This window comes from Chionomys nivalis, chromosome 12, assembly GCF_950005125.1.
Source record: "Chionomys nivalis chromosome 12, mChiNiv1.1, whole genome shotgun sequence".
In the NCBI taxonomy this organism is placed as follows: Eukaryota; Metazoa; Chordata; class Mammalia; order Rodentia; family Cricetidae; genus Chionomys; species Chionomys nivalis.
This window is the reverse complement of record NC_080097.1, coordinates 71,958,870-71,975,251: the sequence shown is the minus strand read 5'-3', so window position 1 is coordinate 71,975,251 and position 16,382 is coordinate 71,958,870. Positions and strand designations below refer to the sequence as shown.

Below are 16,382 nucleotides of genomic sequence, written 5' to 3'. Positions count from 1 at the left end.
CAGATGTTTCTGGCCAGTTCCCTGATGATGAGTTATTAATAAGCATGGTGTCTCCCAATACTGCTGAAATGACTGAAACTTTCAGTATTTTTGAACAAACACTGACTTTGCCTACTTTGTGCCAGGTCCTACTCCTAGGCCAGTAAGTTCCCACGGACACTTCCCATCTCCACATCCCACTCCCACCTGTCAGGCCTTCTGATTTCATGGCTGTGGCAGAATCCTGTACGGCTCCCCAAGGGCCAAAACTGTGCTCTATCTTCACTCCCTCGTCAGTGTTCTCTATGGTGCCAGCGCTCTTCAGCTTTGTTTGGAGGGTTCGTGCCTGAAGCTGTTTGAAGGCCTCGTGAAATGCCATTTCCATTCGAATGTCATTATTCTGAATTTCATAGAACAACCCTGAGGAAATAAAGAAGCTGAGATAGAGGGTTCAGCTCCCACCAGTGTGGGTGAGAGTGGGCACCTTTCATTTCTCTTTGCTCTGTTTTCCTAGAGTTTAAAACCACACTTGGCTGTGCGTGCCTTTAATCCCAGCAATTGGAAGGCAGATGGAACTCTCAGAGTCTGTGGCCAGCCTGGTACATCCAGGGCTACACAAAGAAACCTTGTGTCAAACTTCTTACTCCCCTCCCGTAAAAAAAATCTTACATCTTCAGTCACTAAATAGGGAGAGAGAATCTGGTGGAGGAGGAAAGCCCACATGCGCCCCAGGGCAACAGCCTACCGAGCAAAGTCCAGGCGATAACACTGCTAGGCTCCAAGCACGTAGCATCCTCAAAGAAGATTTCTGCTTGCTCATGGTTCTCCAACAAGACGGCCAGGACACCACACAGCAACAAGCTGGGAAGAGACCCGCTAGCACCGTTAGCAGTCTGGTCCTAGGTCATGTTGTAGTTTATCTGCTCCTACTCATTGTTCTCTGTTTCCCTTCTACCTGTGAATATGACTCTCATTCAGGGAAAGGGCTTTCCGGAAACACTCCTGTGCTTTCGTGATGTCTTCAGTGAGAAGGCAAAAGGCACCATAATCCAGCCAGTGATCCAGGTTCTGGGGTTCACGGACCAACCTCTAGGCACATAAAGTATCAGGAGGAACAGGGTTATTGCGACACTATGCCCCACTTTTTGTGTATACTACACAGTAAATGCCCCATAAATACCATGTATTATGAAAGTCAAAACCATCACTTTTCTTTTGCTTACACAGGACCCAGAGGACCAGCTAGAAGTGCTGCTCTAGCTTTGACATGACCTAAAGATGGAATCCTCGAGAGATTTATTCCTGAACTCAATCAGTGCCTCAGGAACTAAGGACTTACTTGAATAGCTAATAATACTGCCATGATCTTGAGATGGAAAATATATACAATTATCTTTGAATGCAAGGAAAAGGATACCTCGTGTAAATGAAAACTATAAACACGGTTTAAAGAAATGAAGGAAAACTTGAATAAATGGAAGGACACCCTGAGTTCAGGTCAGCACGGGGAGAGTTGATGTTAAGATGCCAGTGCAGCCGGGCGGTGGTGGCGCACGCCTTTAATCCCAGCACTTGGGAGGCAGAGGCAGGCGGATCTCTGTGAGTTCGAGACCAGCCTGGTCTACAAGAGCTAGTTCCAGGAAAGGCTCCAAAACCACAGAGAAACCCTGTCTCGAAAAACCAAAAAAAAAAAAAAAAAAAAAAGATGCCAGTGCTGCTAAGAGCAACCTACAAATGAAGGCCAACCCTGTCAAATCCCAATGGAAAGCCTTCAAAAGTTAAACACAGAATCACTGTATAGTCAGCAATTCCACTCTTAAACAGACACTAACAACTTTTATAAAAATGGTGCATTTTGAGTCTTTGTTTGTTTGTTTAGAGACAGGATCTCACTATATAGCTCTAACTGTTCTGGAACTCACTATGTAGATGAAGCAGGCCTTGAACTCACAGGGATCCACCTGCCTCTGCCTCCCAAGTCCTAGGATTAAAGAAGAGCCACAATGCCTGGCTGCATTTGGAGTCTTAAACTATGGATAAAAGTTGTTTGAAAAATATATGTTCTATTTCTCCTAATCTGTACTTTTGTAGCCCTGGCTAGCTTGGAACTTGTGATATAGCCCAAGCTGATTTCCAATGTATAGCAGTCTTCCTGCTCTGCCTTCTGGGGCTGACCTTCTGTCCTTGGGTCTTCTGTCGAGGACCCTATAAGGCCTGGTCAACGACATTTACTTCTATGTTTCTTTTGAACGATCAATGTTTTACATTTAGATTAATTATCCATTTATCATTGATTTTTATAAAATGTTTAAAGTCAGATCAAGGTTCATTCGTTTTGCATGTGGACTGCCAACTGTTCTCATTTGTTGAAACAACTCATTTCTACATTGAATTTATTGTACAGTTTCATCAAAAATCAAATGACCTGGCCGGGCGGTGGTGGCGCACGCCTTTAATCCCAGCACACGGGAGGCAGAGGCAGGCGGATCTCTGTGAGTTTGAGGCCAGCCTGGTCTACAAAGGGAGTTCCAGGACAGGCTCCAAAGCTACAGAGAAACCCTGTCTCGAAAAATAAAACAAAACAAAACAAAAAATCAAATGACCTGGCTGCTGGGGAGATGGCGTTCATCACGCAACATGAGGGCCAGATTTCAGATCCTAGCACTCAAGTAGAAGCCAGATAGGTATGATAGTCTGTCTGTAACCTCAGGATGACAGACAGAGACATAGGAGGTTGAAACAGGAAGATCTCATAGGTCAGCCTGAGATATACAGAGAGACCTTGTCTCAAAGCCCCGAAGCCTGGACTGTAGGTACAGCTCGTCTGGTACAGTACTTGCCTAGCATACTCACGGCTTGTGTTGGATCTCAGTACCACATGAACTGTGAATGCTGTAGGTGCTGCTGTGATCCTAACACTGGGGAGGTAGAGGCAGGAAGAAGAGAAGCTCAAGTCGTCCTTGGCTATATATAGTGAGTTCAATTAAGGTCAGCCTTGAATAGTTGAGACCAAACCAAACCAAAACGCCAGATGACCTTATTCATGTGGTCATATTTTTGGTCTCCCTCTCTGTTTACTGATCTGCGTCTATCCTTTCACTGGAAAAGTTTGATGTTAATAGCAAACTATCATTTTACATAGATTCACAAATAATAACAATAATAATCACTGAGATATTTAGCTACCTCTTCATAATATACTGCTGCCATTTCAAAATTCTCATTGACTTCTGCCTCAAATGCGAAGAGTCGAAGCTGTTCACTGCTGGTATGAATCGTTGAGGCAGTGCCTTGCATGTCGTCTGGCATGGACTTGTCATTGAGATGGTAAACAAAGAGAATGAAACAATTATACTTGAACAATTATGAGAATAAACTGGATGTGAGATCCAACCATCACATTAAATAAGACTAGTGTGTGCACATGCATGCGTGATCATGTAGGACTAGAGGAGTACACTTGTCTTGAATGTACTCTGTAGACCATGCAAATCTTTAACTTTCAATCCTCCTGTCTCAGTCTACTGAGTAACTGGTATTTCATGCTCACAGCTACTAGGCCAAGTCCCATCACTTCAGTAAGGAGCTATTTCAGAGAAGTAATAGAAGGCTAGGCTAAGCACAGCGGGCACCTGAGAGGGGGCAGAAAGATCAGTTCAAGGTCATCCTTGGCTACATGGCAAGTTCAGGGCTAACCTAGATTATGTGAAACATTGTCACGAGGAAGAAAGGAAGGAGAAAAGAGAAGTCATTAGACAAGCAAGCCTTAATTTTTTTAAGGTAGTGGAGATTGAACCCAGGACCTTGCACATGCCAGGCAAATGCTCTAGCACTGAGCTCTATCTCCAGCCTAAACCCTCACCTTTCCACTTCCCACCTAAGTTGTTTCCAGCTGTGGCTCCGTCCTCTCGATCTCAAGGAAGTCACTCAGCCTTTCTCCTTTGCACGCCTAATCCTTCCATTTCAAACCTAGGTTCTTTCATAGCTGTGCACCTGGGACTTCCTAACAACGGCCTCCTCCATCTATCTGACCTTTGTTTGTTTGTTTTCCTTGATAGAGCTTTTCTGTACGATATTAATATAATCAAACCAAACCCCAGTATGAGTGATTCAATTCATTGTTCCTGTTAACTGGAAAAAGGAAAACTTTAAATTAAAACATTATCTTATGCCTATGGGTGTTTTGCCTGCTAAAGACAGTTCACCACGTGCATACCCGGTACCCGTGGAGGCCAGAAGAGGACATCAGATCCCCTGGAACTGGAGTGACAGGTGGTTGTGAGCCACCATGTAGGTTCTGGGAATAACTCAGGTCTTCTTGGAGAGCAGCCAGTGCTCTTAACAGTTATTGAGTCATTCCTCTGACCTTGTAAATGTTCTTTGTGTAGTGTTCAAGGCCTCCCCGCCATACCCCAAAACCCTCATCAGGAATGGATCCCCAGCTTCAAGTCCTGCTTCTCCAACTCGAGACAACTTCAGCCCCTGCGCCCGAACTCTGTGAACTTTCTGTATATGCTGCATTCTTGAACCCTAAAGCCTGTGAAGGACCTGGTGACGCAATGCTCTGAGCTACCTGGAGATGTCTGCAACTTTGAAGGCCCGGCTCCGGCCACAGTCTTTCATAAAGCCTTCCCTGAAAGGTCCCAGCATCACACAGGCCCCTGCCTGCTCTGTGGAGATATGTTCCATCCCATTTGTGTTTTGTGCTTGTCTCCTCTCCTAAACAAAGGTTCCCTGGGGACAGAGGCAGCAGCAAATCCCATCTCATGTCAACGGTCAAGAATTTTCCAAACAAACCCTATCTATAACCTGTGTCTGTGCAGGACTGTGCTTTTAGTCCTGTACGTCACCTGTGTCTGTGTCTGTGCAGGACTGTGCTTTTAGTCCTGTACGTCACCTGTGTCTGTGTCTGTGTCTGTGCGGGACTGTGCTTTTATCCTGTACATCACCTGTGTCTGTGTCTGTGCGGGACTGTGCTTTTAGTCCTGTACGTCACCTGTGTCTGTGTCTGTGCGGGACTGTGCTTTTAGTCCTATATGACTGTACTCTCCTGCCTACCTATCCCAGGAAGACTGAAGCACGTGAAAGGAAAGGCTGGGTGGCAGGAAAGAAAACCAATGAAGAAAGAGAAAAGCGGACAGAGACTGTGAAGTGGCACGGCCGGCCAGAGACTCCCTGGCCACGATAAGATTTGATTTTGTTACTGTTCACATCAAGTAACAACTAACTACACACAGAAAGGCATACCAGCAAGAAGCCAACTGTCCAAATCCAGCACAAGCAGACAAGTAGGAGGAAAGGATCATCAGCCACTAAAATGGATGTCCTGAGCTTCAAGAGGCTCAGGGGTAAAGGAGGCTGCTGCTGATTCTAATGACCGGAGTTCGGTCCCTGAGACCACACAATGGCAGGAGGAATCTCCACATGTGCACAACATGGCAATACACATACAAAATAAATCAAAATGTATTAAAAATTTAAATGTGCATTTTAATTGCTACCATCATCTTCACAGCAACACAACTTTTAAGATACCCAGACACAGTTTTCCCTTATTTTTATCATCCTGAAGAAAATTGAGACTTGTGCACATTAATAAAATAATTTTTTTGTTTCACAATTTCCATAGCTTTTATTTAACAATTCTGTCACATTAAAAAAAATCTTTTATTTTATTTGGGTACATGCTTATTTTGGTGCCTGCATGTCTGTGTCCGAGGCTAGCTGAGGGTTCAGAAGCCTGGGCATTAGACTTGGAGTTGTGAGCCACCATATGGGTGCCAGGAATTAAATTTGTGTCCTCTGGAAGAGCACTGATATTCCTAACTGCTGAGCCATCTCTCCAGTCCCATGTAACACTTTTTTCTTCTAGAGAACCAGTTTTTGTGGGGAACTGAAAGAGCAGGCATGGTCAGTACCTTGTACAGAACAGACTATCTCATCAGCATCTGCACACTAAAGGAAGGAAACAAACCAAGAAGAGAGCAGTGTTTCAAAAGAAGCCCTGCTCTTCTCCAAAGGGAGTGGGATCCGAGCTGTAAACACCTACCTGGTTTAAGGCCACATGCATTTGATCTACCAAGAACACATAAAGCTCACTGATAAATGTCTGCAGTTCCTCCTGGCTTTCAAATGCTGTTGTCTTCAAGTATTTCTCTCTCACAATCTTTACCACTGCATGCTGCAAGACACACACATTCCCTTCTGATGACATTCTGATGACGCCCACAGAGGCCAGAAGATGGCATCAGATTCTCTGAGACTAGAGTTACAGACAGCTGTGAGCCTCCATGTGGGTGCTGGGAACCAAATGTGAGTCCTCTAGAAGAGAAGTCACTGTTCTTAATTGCTGAGCCGTTGCTTCAGCTCCTTATCCAAAGTTCTGAGCACTTACTGGGGATCTCAGATCTCAGTTGGTGGGGATAATAATATACAAGCACAGCATTATGGTACAGTCTAGCAGTTACTGTTTTTCCCCCTTAAGTAAGGTTATATATTGAACACCTTCATCATATTAATACTAATAATAACCCCATGTGATAATATTTATTATCTCTTGTTGATCAAAAATAACCCATTTCCCAAACTAAAAAATGCTCTAGAATGAATAATAGCCACTATTATTTAATAAACTATTTTGAAAGTCTTTTAGTTTTTTTTTTTTAAAAAAAGCTTTTAGTTTTTTGTTTGTTTTGATTCACTTCCTGAGAACTAGGATTACAGGTGTGCAGCACCAGCTCTCAATTCTTAATTCTGCTGTCAAGGAGGTTTAAATGAAAGATATGTACAATTAGTGTCAAGAACATAATTTCTTCTAGCGGGCAGAGGGTGGTGTCTGGTCTCAAGGCCAGCCTCGAGTGAAGATGAGGTCTTATGAGCTCTTGTTTGGAATAAATACTGAACATTTTCCCCCAGAGGACTCATCCGAGCAGAGCCAGAGCAGGAACTACTGAACAGGTACTACAGAAGGGGCTCCCAAGGCTGGTCACAGAAGGGGCTCCCGAGGCTGGTCACATAACTAAGGAAATGTGTGGTTCACCTTGAGCTGTTCTTTGAAAGCAAAGTACTTTCCAGAGCAGTTGAGCTCATAATTGAGCTGGCACTTCTGCTCCTCCAAGGTTTCGCTGTCTACATCACTTCCCACTTTGATCACTTGCTTTCCAAACATTTGGTGGTATTCATCCAGGATGGCTCTGGAAATGCTCTTGATCTGTGTGTGGTAGTCACTCACTGCCTGGAAGACAACGAACGGCAGTGAGCAGGCCTCAGAGATGCCCAGATCACAGATGAGAAGTCCTACACCACATTAGCTGTAAAAACTGTCCTTTTCGCTGGGCCAGAATCACACTATCAGAATCACTGATCACAGATGGAACTGAATGAAAGCCTGGGAAGCCCACAGAGGCTCCTCTCCTCTGGAAGCCACTGTTAACACCACCTTCAAATGCCCACAGCTTTGCCCCAGCATTAACACCTACCTTCTGAGCTCCCCCTGTCCGGCGGGTGAGAGGTGGCCTTGGAGGTATCATTTCCTTGACCCTGTATCATGGAAAAACAATAAAACCTTTATTATCGGCAGGCCTGTGCTATTTCCTATTTCCCCCAGTCCATGCGGAGGAGATCTGATATCTGTCTCTCCAGTGCACTTGAGCATTGCTGTGCTCTCTCATGTAGAGATCTGAACCCTAGTTCAGTACAGAAGACGGTACTAATCGGAGCCCTGTTCTTATCCTCATACTTTTTCTTCAAGCATTGCTCAGTGGCCTCTGGACTAAGGGTTGGGAAATAATGCGTATTATTTCTGTCTGTGTTTCTGAAAGGATACAGATTTGTAAAACTAAATGTTTCCTTTCCACCTAGAATAAAAAGCTTGTGTTTTATTTATTTATTTATTATTTATTTATTTTCTTGGTTTTTCGAGACAGGGTTTCTCTGTGGCTTTGGAGCCTGTCCTGGAACTAGCTCTTGTTGACCAGGCTGGTCTCGAACTCACAGAGATCCGCCTGCCTCTGCCTCCCAAGTGCTGGGATTAAAGGCGTGCGCCACCACCACCCGGCTGTGTTTTATTTTTTATTTATTCATTTGTTTGTTTGTTTTGAAACAGGGTTTTTCTGTAGCTTTGGAGCTTATCCTGGAACTAGCTCTTGTAGACTAGGCTTGCCTTGAACTCACAGAGATCTTCCTGCCTTTGCCTCCCGAGTGCTGGGATTAAAGGGATGAGCCACCACCGCCCAGCTTTGTGGTTTTTTTTTTAAAAGATGTATTTTTTTATGTATATGAGTGCTCTATCTTCATGAATGCCTTTATGCCAGATGGTTGTGAGCCACCATGTGGTTGCTGGGAATTGAACTTAGACGCTCTGGAAGAGCAGCCAGTGTTCTTAACTGCTGAGCCATCTCTCCAGCCCTAAAAAGTATGTTCTTAATCATAATTTACAGAACTGCTTTATTAAATTACAATAATGCCATAAAACTCTAAGAGAACTTTTTGTTTTTTAAGATTTACTTGCTTGAATCAGGTTGTGGAAGTACACACCTCTAATCTCAGCATTTAGGGAGCAGAACTAGGGGGATCTCTGTGAATTTGAGGCCAGAGTGAGTTTCAGTATAGTTAGAGCTACACAGAGAAACCCAGCCTCAAAAATAAATAAATAAATAATGGAAAGAAAGAAAGAAAGAAAGAAAGAGATTTACTTGTTTTTATTTTATGTGTATGAGTGCTTGGCCTGTAATTATAAGTGCATTGTGTGCTTGCCTAGTATCTAAAGAGACCAGAAGAGAGCACTGGATCCCCTAGAACTGTAGTTAAGAGCAGTTGTTAGCCACCACGTAGGTGCTGATAACCAAACTCAGGTCCTCTGAAAGAGTATCCTGTGTTCTTAACCACTGAGGCATCTCTCCAGTTCTGGAAAGGATCTTCTTTTAGCTTTGCTGTTAGTCTCCTGTTTTCCACTCCAGAGATGGGATTATCAATTCATTGAAAATATGTGGTGAGCCGGGCGGTGGTGGCGCACGCCTTTAATCCCAGCACTTGGGAGGCAGAGGCAGGCGGATCTCTGTGAGTTCGAGACCAGCCTGGTCTACAAGAGCTAGTTCCAGGACAGGAACCAAAACCACAGAGAAACCCTGTCTCGAAAAACCAAAAAAAAAAAAAAAAAGGAAATATGTGGTGAGTTCCTACTGTCCATCAGGAGCTTTTCTAGGCCTGGGGATGGAGCTAAACAACACAAAGAACCTTGCCTTTGTGGAGTTTACTTTCTGGTTGTGAAAGAAAATCACTAAGATAAACACAGTATGAGTATGGGCCAAGGAGGATGATGCAAGGAGGCCCAGGCTGCTGGGGCAGACGAGCAGCAGGAAAGGCCACAAGAAAACAATGCTCCCTGGGCAAAGGCCCACGTCAAGGGAAAGGCAAATTCATGTGATATTCAGGATAGGGGTGCTTGCAACAACAGGAGCTTCAGGCTTGATGAACACCTTTAATCCCAGCACTCAGGAGGCACAGACAGGTCGATCTCTGTGAGTTCAAGGCCATCCAGGTCTACCTATTGAGTTCAGAACAGCCAGAGCTACATAATGAGACCCTGTCTCAAAAACAAAACAAACAACAACAAAAAATGAGCCTCACATGTGAGCAATAGGAAGATATCAGTCTGGTTGGACTGAAGAAGCAAGGGCAAAGTACAGGCAGAATATGTAGACCATAACGTTTAAAAAATAAGGTAAAAGTGTTTGAAGAAGACAGCTAACACTGCCCTCTGGCCTCCACACATACACGCATGGATATAGAGACATAAATGTGTGTATAAGTGCACACAGAAATATACAGCACAAATATGCATACCCACATAACACACACATGGGTGAATATACAATACACATGCGTGAATACATGCGTATACAGCATAAAGCCATCCATCCATACACACAGCCATGCACCCAGCACACATGCACACATGGCTGAGTACACTGATACACATATGTGCATACAGGAGTGCACAGCACAAACATACACAAACATACCTGCAAAATCAAATAAAGATAAGAGGTCAACATTCTAAAACTGATGAGCTGTAGGGAATATAGTTCCCGGAGGAGAATTTCTCATTCTAAATAGGTAAATTTAAAAAAAGAAGAAAGGGGCTGGGGATGCAACACAGTTGGTAGAATGTTTGCTTAGTATGCAAAAAACCGTTGGCTTGATCACTAACACTGCATAAAACCAGGTTTGGTGGTGCACACCTAAAACTGAGGAAGTGCAGAGGGCAGGATTAGAAGTCAGAGGCTGCCCTTGGCTACATAATCCAGGACACATGAAACTCAGTTTTAAGACAGAACAAAAACAGAAGAAAGCCCACTAGGCATTAACTTAATTGTATTCCTTCCAGACAGAGAAAAAGAGAGCAAAAATTTTCCTATGTTTTAAGGAAGGAAGGTTTTAAAAAAAAAAGATTAGAAGAATTGATTTAGGCCAGCCTGGTCTACAAGAGCTTGTTCTAGGACAGGCTCCAAAGCTATAGAGAAACCCTGTCTCGAAAAACAAAAACAAAACAAAACAAAAAACCCAAAAACAAAAAGAAGAAGAAGAAGAAGAAGAAGAAGAAGAAGAAGAAGAAGAAGAAGAAGAAGAAGAAGAAGAAGAATTGATTTAAAAAAATAGGGAAGAGAAAAACAATAGAGGAAAACCACCAAGATTAAAAATAAAAAGATGGTTCATTTTATTTTAAAGAGCAAAAAACTGAGGCTGGAGAGATGACTCTGCGGTTAAGAACACACACTGCCCTTGCAGAGGACCTGGACTCAGTTCTCGGCACCAGGCCAGGCATCTCACAGCCACCTGTAACTACAGCACCAAGAGATCCAACACCCTCTTCTGGGCTCTGCAGGCACTTGCAACACATGTGCACCCTGCCCCCCAAACACGCACACACACACACACGCACGTACACACACACACGCACACACACACGCACGCACGCACACACACGCACACACACGCACGCACACACGTACACACGCACGCGCGCACACACGCACGCACGCACACGCGCACACGCACACACGTACACACACACACACACACGTAAATTAAAACCCTAAAGATAAAAGCTGAGAGCAGTAGTGCAGGACTTGGACCTCAGTACTCGGAAGGCAGAGGAATTACTCTGAATTCAAGGCCAACCTGGTTTACATAGCAAGTTACAGGGCTATAGGTCCTATCTCAAAACAATTCAAAACAACCACACAGACAGACAGACACGTGAAATAGAAAATAATTAAAAAAAGAAAGGAAGGAAGAAGGAAAGAAGGAAGGGAAAGAGAGAGAGAGGGAAGGAGAGAGGAGAGAGAGAGACAGACAGAGAGAGAGAGACAGAGAGAGAGAGACGGGGGGGGGGAGACAAAGAGAGAGGCTGGGCGGTGGTAGCACACGCCTGATGTAGGATTCCTCTCTGTATGGTGTGAATATGTTTTATTATTATTAATTTTTTTGCTGCTTTGGCCAGACTATAGCAAGGCGAGAAATTAAGCAGAAATAGAGGAGGAAAGAAAGCAGAGTCTGAGAGACTCCATGTAGCCGCCCAAGAAGCAAGAGGTAACAAACCACGAGCCTCGTGGTAAAATATAAAATAATAGAATTGGAACCAGGAGGTGGTGGCACACACCTTTAATCCCACCATTTGAAAGGCCAGGTAGATCTCTGTGAGTTTGAGACCAGTGTGATCTACAAGAGCAAGTTCCAAGACAGGCTCCAAAGCTACAGAGAAACCTTGTCTGGGAAAAAAAAAGAAAGGAAGGAAGGAATAAATAAATTTGGAACTGAGATTGGCTCACAACCATATGTAACTCCAGTTCCAGGTATTCTGATGCCCTCTTCTGGCCTCCATCTGCACACACACACACACACACACACTGCACATACATGCATGCAGACAAAATATTCGTACATATAAAATAATAAGTTGAAAAGAGAAAAACTGACAAAACTTTAGCAAGACTTACTATGAAGAAAGATAAATACAGAGATAAAATGCCGATGAAATAGTAACATATTCTGGGACTGGAGAGATGGTTCAGGAGTTAAGAGCACTGACTGCTCTTCCAGAGGTCCTGAGTTCAATTCCCAGCACCCAGATGATGGCTCACAACCATCTGTAATAAGATCCGGTGCCATCTTCTGGCCTGCAGGGGGCACATGCAGGCAGAACACTATATACATAATTAAATATAAATCTTTTTTTTAAAAAAGAAAGAAACAGCATTCAGAAGGCAGAGGCAGGCAGATCTCTGTCACGGGATTTCAATCAATCCCTTCAGCCAATGACTTGGAGCAGTGGAGCAGCAAGCTCTAGGGCGTGGTCTTGTCTGCCACTGGAAAACTGAGGGCAGGGTCTCTCGCTCTCACGGCAGAGCGAGGCATATGGTGGGAGCAGAGCAGGCGGCTTGCTGCTGGTCACAACAGCTGCAGTGGCATCTGACCTGTCCTGTGTCAGTGCGTGTTCACCCCACTTTGAACCTCGCCCAGACTCGTGGACTCACACTGCAGAGCTCTGTGAGTTCAAGGCCAGTCTGGTTGGTCTACAAATCAAGTTCCAGGACAGCTAGGGCTACATAGAGAAACCCTTTCTCGAAAAAACAAACAAACAAAAAATAGTAACATATTTTATATATAATATACATAATATAATAATGCATAAACAAAGCGTGATGATAGAGGGTAAAAACAGTTTTCGAGAATTAATGTATATGCACGTGCACTTCATGTGCATGTGTTTGTAGCACAAGGCTTTAAAGCAACTCCCAGAAAGATCCACGGTGGGAAAATACTGCAACAAAACACTAGGGATCTGAGTGTTTTATATTTTCTTGCTCATGTCAACTAAAAAAATTTAATGACGCTTTGCAATGAGGAAACAATAGTAGAATAAAGTCTATCTGTAAAAAACAAAAAACAAAAACACTGTTGCTTAGGACAAGGGAAATACATTTGTTGGAACAAACTTTTTCACTCCTAAACTGCCAAATGCAGTAGGTGCCCCACACCTTCTGGCCAGTTCTTCTGGCATCCGCTTTGGAACCAAGGCTTTGTCCAGCTGAATCTCCAGGACAATGTATGTCCCCGCTTCCAAATATTGCTGCAAAGACATTGTTATTGATAAATCTCATAAATAGACAGTAATGAATCACTCAGTAATATCAGAGAAAAGGAGGAGGAGAAATCGCAGCAGCAGCAGTAGTAAAAGTAATAGTCTGGCTCGCAACACACTTTCTAATTCACCATCCTTCACAATCCTAATGTCCGTGAGTCAAACCTTCGGCGCAGATAATGCAGAGGGCTTACTGGGCTCTCTTTAGGTCCTGTATTCAATGCCCAGCTCAGAAAGTGGCAAGACGGAGCTCACAAGTCCCCTGCAGAATGAAGCTAAGCAGCACGGCAAGGCGTTCAGGTTCTCCAGAATCTGTCTTACCCTACCTCCACTTCTCTCTACAGCGGTTCTCAACCTTCCTAACGCTGTAGCCCTTTAACACAGTTCCTCAGTTGTGGGGACTCCCAACCATACAATTATTTTCACTGCTACCTCACAACTGTAATTTTGTTACTGTTACGAATCATATTGCAAATATCTATGTTTTCCGATGGTCTTTGGGGGTCACAACCCACAGGTTGAGAACTGCTGCTCTTTTCATCCCCCTATATCATACCCTGGATTTGTTGATATAATTTTTCTCTGTGTCTTCACTCAAGCTGTTCTCTGACCATGGAACGCCTCTCTCTGTCATCACTGTGTTTGGGTTCACCTTCTCTGTAATGATTTCCCTGGGGCTAGTCCATCCTAAAATCGTCTCCTCTGAGTCTAGCAAGAACTTTCTTTCACCACTGTTTCTGTTACAGCACCCACCAACGTTCTGAGTCACAGCTAAGAAGATCAATCGGGTCAGGAGAGCAGGGGGTCTTGAGGGCAGACAGACTCCTGGTGTTCCATGTAGACTTAATGAAACATAAAACTTAATTTTGGAAAAGACCTTAAACACAATCCGGTACCAACTTACTTTAAGGTCTCAGTGAACAAACTTGCCCAGGGTCCTAGGCTACTCGCGGTGACTCATGCCCCTTCCACATTTTCCTCCAAAGCTGTCCTGCTCAGTGAAGGTCTGGTGAAGTGAAGTGAAATTTCATTGCTAAAATGTTGAGCACACTTACCTGCCCTTCTATATTGTGGCTCAGAGGGGTCTCGCCTTCCAGGGGAGTATCTGAGCTCTGGGATTTTATGCTAGGTGCTTGCTGAAACAAAAAGAAACATTAAAACTTGGACTTTTTCATGGTCTTCATAGCAGTAGGGACATTAAAATACAAAACACATCAATACAATACACTAAATGGGAAGTGAATGCAAGCGTCTACTTAAAGTCTTAGAGCCTACCAAGTCCCCAGGCCGAGCCCGTCCTTCTATCTCCTTGTCTTTCACTGCTTTCTCTTCTTTCAGATTCTTGGAAACAGGTTTTGACAGTGGGGAGTTAAGACCCCCTGCTTTATTATTGTGAGCCAGATGGTGCCCAGTGTCCCTGAATAAGCTGAACAAACATTTGGTCTGAAAGGAAGGAAAGGAACAAAAACAAGTTGTAGGTAAAGGGGTCATTTTCTCCAGATCATTTCAGCATCCAGAACAGAGACCCAAAGAACCTTATTACATCCCTCACTTGCAGAACACAGAAAACCACAGAAAATCAGTGGCCTCCCTGCTATTTAAAGTGGTAGGAGGAGACCTCACAGCTGTACTTGGTGTTGATATACAGTTCTGCCTGCATGTGTCGCTGCAGGCCAGAAGAGGGCACCAGATGTCATTACAGAGCCACCACGTGGTGTTGGAGTAGGGCCTGCTGCTTGTTCATTCCGGCTAACTTAACCCTAAAATAACCACACAGAAATTGTACTAATCAAATCACTGCTTGGACCATTAGTTCTAGCCTCTTATTGGCTAACTCTCACATCCTGATTTAACCCATTTCTATTAATCTGTATATTGCCACGTATCAGTGGCTTAACGGGAAAGATTCAGCATGTCTGTCTCTGGTGTGTCCACGGCATTTCTCTCTGACTCTGCTTTCTTCCTCCCAGAATTCCATTTAATTTTCTCCACCTACCTAACTTCTGCCCTATCAAGGGCCCAAAGCAGTTTCTTTATTAACCAATGAAAACAACACAAAGACAGAAGGACCTCCTACACCATTGTGGTTGCTGGGAATTGAACTCAGGACCTGTGGAATAGCAACCAGTGCTCTTAACCTCTGAGCCATCTCTCCAGTCCCTGGAATCATAATTCTTGTTATCAGAAAAATTTTAATCTTTGACACACAATTCTGAATTACTTCAGTAAATAACTCATTTATATAGAAGAGACAGTATTTGTCTAATTGCTATTCACTAATTTATAATTGAAAGAATGAGGCAAGTTTAAAGTTCACAATAAAACCTTGGTATGGTTCAAACCACAGTTAAATTTGTCATGTTTTCTAGGGGAAAGTAACCCCTGAAAAGTTTAACAACAGTGTATTATGTAATCGTTGTAAAGACAGGTGTTTTCTCATACTATATGTCCCTACCACAGTTCCCCTCACTCCAGTCCTACCACTGTCCCCACCACACACCTCCTCCCTCTCCCTGATCCACTCCCTCTCCATTTCCTCTTTAGAAAAGAGCAGGCCTCATGGGGAGCTTGGGGGAGGGCTGAAGGGGGAGGGGAGAGGCAGGGAGGGGAGCAGAGAAAAGTGTAGAGCTCAATAAATATCAATAAAAAAATTAAAAAAAAAAAGAGCAGGCCTTCAAGAAACAACAGCCAAACAGGACAAAACAATATACAATTAGACAAGGCAAAAGCCCTCATATTGAGACTGGACAAGACAACCCAAGAGGAGGGAAAGAGTCCCAAGAGGAGGGAAAGAGTCAGGGAAATGCTACCCCCACAAAAACACCAAGCCAACAGCCACAACACATATACAGAAGGCCTGCACCAGATCCTCTGCATATATATCATGGCTTCCAGTTTAGTGTTTTAATGTTTTTTTTTTTTTTTTTTTTTTTTTTTTGGTTTTTAGAGACAGGGTTTCTCTGTGGTTTTGGAGCCTGTCCTGGAACTAGCTCTGTAGACCAGGCTGGTCTCGAACTCACAGAGATCCGCCTGCCTCTGCCTCCCGAGTGCTGGGATTAAAGGCGTGCGCCACCACCGCCCGGCTTTAATGGGATTCTTGAGTGTGTGAACTAGTGGGTTTCTGATTCTTGTGGGCTCTATTGGGCTCTTTTTCTTCTGTTGGTCTGTCCTGTCCAACTTTGATGTGAAAGTTTTTGTTTTATCTTATTATACTTTATAAAATGAATGAATGAATGACAACCTAGCCACAAGGGTAAAT

The 16,382-nt window shown here is 43.8% G+C and overlaps 1 protein-coding gene across 7 annotated transcripts in view; it reads right to left on the bottom strand.

The window, feature by feature from the left end:
- Cfap70 (cilia and flagella associated protein 70) overlaps window positions 1-16,382 on the bottom strand; it is a 58,956-nt gene that overhangs the window by 15,941 nt on the left and 26,633 nt on the right. For 5 of the 7 annotated variants that reach the window (XM_057786519.1, XM_057786520.1, XM_057786521.1 and 2 more), the window contains 10 exons: window positions 14,399-14,566; window positions 14,179-14,259; window positions 13,020-13,111; window positions 7,458-7,518; window positions 7,019-7,213; window positions 6,029-6,160; window positions 3,166-3,291; window positions 935-1,068; window positions 725-840; window positions 187-399 (listed from right to left, as the gene is read on the bottom strand). In XM_057786519.1, coding sequence (XP_057642502.1) covers window positions 187-399; window positions 725-840; window positions 935-1,068; window positions 3,166-3,291; window positions 6,029-6,160; window positions 7,019-7,213; window positions 7,458-7,518; window positions 13,020-13,111; window positions 14,179-14,259; window positions 14,399-14,566 — 1,318 coding nt within the window. The remainder of the gene's footprint in view (window positions 1-186; window positions 400-724; window positions 841-934; window positions 1,069-3,165; window positions 3,292-6,028; window positions 6,161-7,018; window positions 7,214-7,457; window positions 7,519-13,019; window positions 13,112-14,178; window positions 14,260-14,398; window positions 14,567-16,382) is intronic. The other 2 variants (XM_057786522.1, XM_057786524.1) reach the window with 2 other exon arrangements.